This window comes from Haemaphysalis longicornis, unplaced genomic scaffold (assembly GCF_048455015.1).
Source record: "Haemaphysalis longicornis isolate Haplotype H1 unplaced genomic scaffold, Haemaphysalis longicornis Haplotype H1 scaffold_1, whole genome shotgun sequence".
NCBI classification, from domain to species: domain Eukaryota; kingdom Metazoa; phylum Arthropoda; class Arachnida; order Ixodida; family Ixodidae; genus Haemaphysalis; species Haemaphysalis longicornis.
Genome location: NW_027526203.1, coordinates 415239722 through 415247586, shown reverse-complemented (window position 1 = coordinate 415247586; position 7865 = coordinate 415239722). Strand labels below are relative to the sequence as shown.

Here is a 7865-nt window from a genome sequence, read left to right as displayed (position 1 = left end):
GCACGTTGTACCGTTCGCTCTGTCGCTCGCTTGTCGGGCAGCGTCGGCGCCGTTGGCACCGTTAGCACCGTTAGCTTCATCAGCTGCCCTTTTCGTTTACTTCATGCCTGCTATGCCTAGTTTGTGAATAATTTTCTGTTGCTTTTTGCATATACGATGGGTACTCCAAAATTCATCGTTCTGACAGGTTCGCCTGGTGTAGGCAAAACCACACTAGTGAGGAATGCCGTAAAAGCCCTTGTCGAACGAGGCATCACAGTCTCTGGTTTCTACACAACTGAGCTGCGCGAAAAAGGACAGAGGGTTGGATTTGACGTTGTCACAACCGATGGGAAAAGAGCCTCCCTTGCTCGAGTTCGCGAAGTATGCCCTGCCGCGAAAGGACCATTCGTGGGAAGGTACTGCGTCGATGTGCACGCCTTCCAAGAGGTCGCCTTGGACTCTCTGAAAGCGCGAAGTGACGTTCTAGTTATTGACGAAGTCGGAAAAATGGAACTTTTCTCCGAACTGTTTCGCAACCGGGTCGCCGAACTCCTTGCCAACGAAAACAACTGCATCCTCGTCACTGTGCCCCTGAGCGCAGGGGCACCCCTTGTGGAACAGATCAAGCGCCACAAGTGTGGACGAGTATTCACCGTGAGCCGTTCGAACCGAGATGATCTCGCGAAGGATGTACTGGATGCGCTGACTAAGGCCATCGGAAAATAAAGCTTTCAAGATAGCGTTCGCTTTATTGGCATGCTGTGTTATGGGCTGCGCAGTTTCAATCTCTCAAGTTTCGCAAAGGCGTGCAAAGGCGCCCTTTTTGGATGCGTGATCGAGGGTGCGGCGGAGTCAAATTTAGACGCTGAGCTGTTCAACTTAGCCAGAGGGGAAGGAAGCAGCTGGGTGGTCGGCGTGGTGCGTTATGAAGCTGCGATATGGAGGCCGGTCCAGGATTCCTTGGGGTGTGCCACCTGGAACGTCTTGTAAATATTAGGAAACGGTGAGTGCATCTGAAAAATCAAATTCCCTGTGCGTTTTGTCCGCTTATGCGCCTGCGTCGTTTGAAGGAGCAAAAATATGACGCTGTTTCCGTCGTGTTGTCAAACAGGCTTAATGTTTATTTTTGAAGTTCTTTCTTTAGAGTACATTATCTATCTTTTTCAAACCACGCAGGCTGGAGAATGGTTTAATTTTTTTCTTAGAGGCATATTTTCTTTCTTTTTCAGATGCGTACCTTGACGTGGTCGATTGGCAGCTCTTTTTGAAAGAAAGCTGTTGAAATGTGTAATTTTCAATACGTAGTTACCATGGAAGAGGCTTACAACGTTGTTTCTTACGAATACCTCCCAGAGAATGTCATCTTAAAAATCATCATGAAGCTTTCACTGCATGATCGCCTTCAAGCAGGCCTCACCTGTCGTAAATGGTGCTACGTTTTCACTTCCCCAGCTGCATGGACAAATTTCCACTTCCGTTTTTACGGCCGGAAAGACACACGACTCCTTCAGTGTATCGTACTGTACGGTTGCTATTTGCATCGGGTTGTCCTTGAACTGAACCAGTTCCAAAACGTCAACCGTGTGAATGCCGTACAAGCACTGCACCTGCTGGCCAAGTGCTCTTCTACAAAGTTGTCCCACCTCCGTATCGTCTGTACTGGGGAAAATCCACTATTTTATGCAGGCAAAGAATTTGTGTCGGCCCTTGAAGCTGTTCTCAAGCGCTCTGACAGCTATTTGGTTGAAGTGGATCTGAGCAAGTTCCCGATGATGATTGATTCTCACACCATTGATGTTTTGTCTCAACACAACCCTGGGCTGATATATCTGAACATCCAGAATAACAATCTTGTTTGCCTAATACAACCAGACTGCATTCTCAGGCTCGCTCAGCGTTGTCGGCGGCTTCGTGATCTCCGTCTGCACAAGTGCAGCTTTTCTCAAGACGTGCTTCTGTGCTTCCTCGAAGACTGCCGCGTTGGCCTGGAGCACCTGTCTCTGCAGTGCCGTAGCGAGGAGATCATTGCTAGCTGCTCGCAGGATGAGAAGATGCAGCTCAGCTCGGAGCTGTGGTCGTGCGTCGTTGCCCGTCTCCCTCGGCTACGTGTGACCCTGCATTTCGACCAGACCTGTCCCCTGGCGGTCATCCCCTTGGTCATGAGGCCAGAGGTGCCCTGTTCCGTGCTGAGGCTTGAGACATTCACCATCATTCACGACATGGTGCTGCAGGCCGCGTACTGCTACTCGGAGACGCTCGAAAAGCTCATCTTGCAAGCGCCCCCAAGTGCCGAGTTGGAGAGTGCCCTGCTGGAACTGTCACGGCGGTGTTCGAGGCTCAGGGCTTTGCACGTCTTCTGCCCAGTGAGTGCGCGCACCATAAACACCATCCTTGAGGAGCACCCACATATGAAAGCCAGTGGACTGTATACACTTAGAACGGAAAGGGGCACCGATGGTCCCTGGGCTACAGATGACAAGGTGGATGCGTGATGCAGTGACACGACCGCAGTGTTCAGACATTTGGAACGGGCCTCTCTTCTGTCAGACCTAGTCATCAGAATTTTAACTGGATTCAGAAAAATCCAGCTGAGACATTTCTGTGCTGCTACCATGGTGGATGCGAGCTGTTTTCATAAAAGGTTCAATGTACAAAATTATGAGCTTTTTGTAACCTGGTTAATAAATTTTGTACATGCAGAATGTGAATTACAAAATGCAATCGTAAGTTGCGTATAATTTTTTATTTCCCTTTTTCAGTGTTTCATTGTTGCAGGTTTATTTGTGCTGGAGCCAAACGTGTATGCCCCACAGCCCTTTGTGCTTATCTTCTGGAGTTGTTAGGGACATTGGCAAGAACTGTGATGTGTGCTCGCTGTTTTAACTGAAGTCAGAGAAATTTTGTATTGTTTTATTTTGGTTACATACAGACTGCACTGCATATCATATTGATAAAGCTATTTCTTGCATTTGCTATTTGCTGGTGAAGCAACACAGGACTTGGTAAGCATATGCACCTATTAAAGACCTGTAAAACAACACGCGAAGTCGTAATGCACCACATGCATGCTGGACACTTTGCATGCACCAGAACAGCCACACGTTACTTTTAAAAGACTTATTTTGTGACAAACTGTGGTAATACAAATGCGATCATAAGTTTATTCTTGTGACTAGCATTTTGAGCAGTATCTGTTTTACGAGTCACAGCTCCTTTCTAAGCGTAATGTGCTGTACATGTTACTGCATTTCAGGAGAAACCTGCGTGCGTAGTTTCCTCTCGGCTTAAATTTTTCTCCATATATGAAAATTCATCACAATCACAATTAAAGTTTACCTGGGAAAAGAAATGTTACCTACCAACTGTAAACTGTTACCCATAAAATGTGCCCTGGAGCATACCGGCACATTCACAGTAGCTTCACATGTAAGTCAGCCACTAACGAAATTGTCTTATCCTGAATTTATGTGGACAAGCAGGGGGTGGTAAACTTGCCAAAAGGCAAGATTGGAGGTTTTGTTTTATACTTAGCATCAAGCATGGTGGTAGGGCATAATGACAGGTGCAAGTACATCGATATATGCCCTCGACCAAACTGCTAACATTGGCTATGCAGGCATGTTACCCTTAGTATTTACCCCGGAGGAAGACATGTTAAGCAGGTCCTGCAGCCTCCGTGACAATGTGTGGGGCACATAGTGGATGGAGAAACAATCCGTGAGGACATTTTGTGGGAATTGGAGCAAAGAAGCAAACAGCAATACTTTTTGCTCCAAGAGAGGCAAGCTCATTTTTGTATTCTTACCCAACACTACAAGCATCTCTGACACTCACTTCAGACCCTTCCGTCACCCCACACTTCCTTATCTACTGCACAAGTGCACACCCTTCGGGCAATTCAGCTGAACACTCTAATCAGTCCGGCACGCCTTTACCTCTATCGTCGTCGCTCAGACCCATCCTGTCCCAACTGCGCCTGTACGTACGCAAATGTTGAGCACATTATCTTCTCCTGTCCAGTCGCCCAGCAGTCCCCTCATTACCCTAACCCTCCTCTTCCCAACTGGCGGGTGTGGTTGGCGTCGGCGGCCCTCGACGACCAGCTCAGCATGGTTCTTCTGGCTGAAGAACACCAATAGGTCTTAGTCTGACCGGAAATAAAGTCTTTTCTCTCTCTCTCGATGGGTCTTCCAAAACGTAATAGGCATTGCAAATGATTGCTGTAATTTTGTGGTTGATATGCTAACTGTACAAATAAAACTGGACTACCTGGAGGCACAGTGCATTGCTGCAGTGTGCTACTATGCAAGTTGTGTGTCCTGAAACTCACTTGTTCTGCGCGACAAATAGCGCCATGGTTCAGTACCAAAGGTCTCGCACTGCAACAACACTGCGAGCATACTGCATTGTTACGGTCTTCTTTGCTGCCAAAAGCGCTGTCACGCACAAAACATCGTGGCCAGCAGCTGCTTGCATTGCTACTCCCACTGGCGATCCATGCTTCAAAGTATGGACGTAATTTCTTACTCCTTAAAAAGACATATACGCCACAAATTTCATCTGGTGCGTCAAAACAACTCTCGTGAGAACAAATTGAGCTGTGGGTAAGCAGAGAATAATTCTGATGTGCCCTCATACCCAGGGGCGGATTTTCCATGGTTCAAATGAACCCCCCGGGCATAAGGGGCCCCTCCAAGGGCCGGAAAGAAATGGCAGACTTTGTGGTTTGAATTTGACAAAGTTTAAGCCTCCTGCAGATTTCCCCTGACTGAAGTAGAGATTATCTATTTCAATAATGAATGCTTAGAAAAGGTTGTCGCTTGCATAGTGTGCGCAATCCTGAAGTCAGCTCACAATTATTCAGTCTGAGAAAAGCATGTTCCACTTGCCCAAAACCATGCATCGCGGAGAGCGATGGAGCTGATGGACGCAGGGAGCAGCCGGACTGGGATTTGTTGAAGGGTCAATGCTTAAGATTTCATCAACAAACTGTCCCATCAAAAGGCAGGAAAACGCTTGTAGAAATGTACATACCTTCCTTTCTTTTCTAAAAGATGAATAAAAAGAGAAAACATCGAAATACGCCTGCACGTTCCATTTTAAGATTAAATTTCTGCAAAATGTGTAACCTACTATTTTCTACACTGGGTCGAAGTAGAAAATTTTTGCAACAATGCAAACTTAATTTGCAATTTAATAGCAGAAAAGGCGTTTGCAATGTGAATGTGTTTTCTGCTCTTATAAAAGTTCATATTGCCTGCAATAATGTGAAGGTACTGGCTTGTTTAAAAGGGAACGATCTGTGCATAAATGAAAATATGCTTGACTGCTTATTCAAGGGTGTTGTTAAAAACATTTTTGTGAAGGTTCGGTATCGATCTCATTTTGTATAGGCAGCTTTTCTAAAAGATTTATCACCCCGCATGATGAAAACATGAATAATAAACAATTTAAATTATTTGTTGCGCTCAATCTGCATATACAATATACATAATATCACTGTTTGTATGAAAATGCTGCTTCAGGAGAGCTTAAATTTGTGTTGCTGGATGAAATCACAAAATAGCCAGACGATTGGTAGCGTACTTACTGTAAGGATGTGTGAACAGTTTCTGAAAAAGGCCCACATGTCTACTTCGGCAGCGCTCACACGCAGGCAACCAAAGTGTGCTGCCAAATTAGTGAAGCAGGTAGAGGAAGCCACTTTTTACGAATGCGTTTCCTGATTTTCGGGGAAACTGTTGTCTATTGAAACAAGGGTAAACTGCGCTAAAGGTTAAGAGGTATGGGGAAACACATGACACTTAGACTGCACTTCTAAGTGTCGTGTGTATTCCTTTCATTTAAAGGAGCCATGAAGACAAAACACAAGTTTGGTTCATTCAAAAGACGGCCTCGTTAGAATCATACTGACACCAGTTTTAGCATAAACTTCACTCAAATAAGCTATATAATTAGGAAAAAAGGGAATGGCCATAGCACCCACTTGCTCATTTCCCGCAACAGAACCTAAGATGTCATACCAGCCTGCTCTGCGATTGGCGGTGGCCGGAAAAAGCAAACACAAATTAGGTTGAGCTTATAAGCCTGCAGAATGAGCTATTTGTGCTTAAATTTAGGACACATTCTTTTTAAAGCAATAAGAATGGTGGGACAAACAGTGGAAGTTACGAAGGCACAGTAAACATAGAAGTACTGATGCGTACTGCTGTTGGTACTGCGCGCACTATGCTTGGTTTAGCTGCACAGCACTGCGGGGCTTTGGGGTTGTCCCAGACAACACTGGCCGATTGACGCAAGCAACGGGGTCTTACGTGACCATATTTGTCGAGCGAGCACTATCTTTCACAAAACGATCAGTTTCTCCCAGAACAAAAACATGCCAGGTTTAAATACGGCTTGCCGCAGTATGGTGGTGCCATCTAGATTCAGTAATGTAAACAAACGCGCGAACACCGCCATAGGGTACCTCAATGCCAGCACCGCCGTACAGGGTGGAGGCACCCTTTGAATGGTCCCGCGCCGCCGCAATTGGGTCAACGTGCTCAACGCGTTGTTCTTTTCATTTCCCACGAGACCCAGCAACGCGAAACAGATAAGATGATTGAAACTTTGCCAGTAAACTGCATTGCGGCGATAATTTCAGTGCGGTTTTGATACAATGACTTGCTTTGGTGGCGAGCGAGTGACCCAAAATGGCGGCGCCAGCATATACATGTCTCCACCCTGTACGGCGGACGCGTGAATCAGGACGCCCCAGGCTGCAGAGTGGTCGGTTCCTGTGATGTCATTGCAGACCATGAAAACACACAATTTAGCGGGAAAATGAAAATTTTAACTTCAATTGATTAATTTCTCAGTGAATAAAGCATCGTTTATATCCAGACAAGCACTGGGGGCACTATAAAACACGAAATCTTTCGAATAAAACAAACTTGTATTTTGTCTTCATGGCTCCTTTAAACTTCTCGCACAGTTTATCTTTCTTTCAGAACGAACCAACTAGCCCGAGAAACCTTAATGCTGTCGATGTCACTTCGTCTTTTGGTATACAGTTAAACCTGCAAGCGACAAACCTGCATGTAACGAATTCCTGGATTTAACGAAGTCGTTCAATTCCCCATTGCCACCCCCATTGGAGCCCATGTGTTTGCGACCTCTATGTAATGAAGACGTAGCGGTTAACCTTGACATAACGAATTCGTTACGGTGACGAATCATTGTTTTTTGCACTTTTTCTGAAAAACCAGTCGTAAAAATGCACTAATTTAGCGAATTTCGCCCACACCGCATACTACTGTTAGTTTCCACGTGTGAGTGCGGTGTCGGAGGTGCTAGGCCTGCCTAGTGGCACGTAGTCGCGTGACTCCACTGCTATCTTTGGTGTCGGTTCGTCGGTGATGAGTTCTGCTGCCAAAAAGGAAAAGTTTTGTCTTTTTCAGACAATCTCGCAATTTTGAATGCCGCCTCTGCGGCCAGAAAGAAGAACATTGCCGCCCGGTACATTACCCCAGCTAGCACCATCTTAAAAATTTCGAGTGCAAAAAAGTGCATACTCTTTATAAAAAGGCACTTTTTCAGCATAATTTTGGTTCTTGAAATGCGACAAGACACCGAAAAATGTCAAAAGTCAAAAGTGATACTTAAGGTATGTTTGTGAATACAGGAGTAAGTCGCCTTGCCTCTTTGGGGTGTCGTGTAAATCACGAAGTTTTTCACTGTAAAATAAATCTTTTGAAGGGTGACTTCCCCTTCACCGATGTCTAGCATTTCGGTTTAGTTTCTGCTGCATTCATGTCAGCCTTTACTCGAAACCTGCATGTAACAAAAAATTGCGAATTTTTGTCAACTTCGTTATATCCAGCTTTGACTGCAGTTCAATT

The 7865-nt window shown here is 45.5% G+C and overlaps 2 protein-coding genes across 3 annotated transcripts; both read left to right on the top strand.

Annotated features, from left to right (window-relative positions):
* Nucleotides 1-23: 23 nt before the first annotated feature.
* LOC144155585 (cancer-related nucleoside-triphosphatase) lies at nt 24-727 on the top strand. The gene has a single exon (XM_077687122.1). It carries the CDS (start codon nt 157-159, stop codon nt 706-708), a length of 552 nt encoding a protein of 183 aa, XP_077543248.1. The 5' UTR covers nt 24-156; the 3' UTR covers nt 709-727.
* LOC144155584 (F-box/LRR-repeat protein 8-like) lies at nt 724-2698 on the top strand. 2 transcript variants are annotated; one of them, XM_077687120.1, is made up of 2 exons: nt 724-985; nt 1212-2698. In XM_077687120.1, exon 2 carries the CDS (start codon nt 1266-1268, stop codon nt 2472-2474), a length of 1209 nt encoding a protein of 402 aa, XP_077543246.1. In that variant the 5' UTR covers nt 724-985; nt 1212-1265; the 3' UTR covers nt 2475-2698. The 2 variants fall into 2 exon arrangements, with proteins under 2 accessions (XP_077543246.1, XP_077543247.1); XM_077687121.1 differs by having other exon boundaries at nt 1188-2698.
* Nucleotides 2699-7865: the final 5167 nt, after the last annotated feature.

Bases quoted from the DNA above. Each gene is read 5' to 3' on its own strand.
- LOC144155584 (XM_077687120.1), top strand. From the start codon at position 1,266: ATGTGTAATTTTCAATACGTAGTTACCATGGAAGAGGCTTACAACGTT.
- LOC144155585 (XM_077687122.1), top strand. From the start codon at position 157: ATGGGTACTCCAAAATTCATCGTTCTGACAGGTTCGCCTGGTGTAGGC.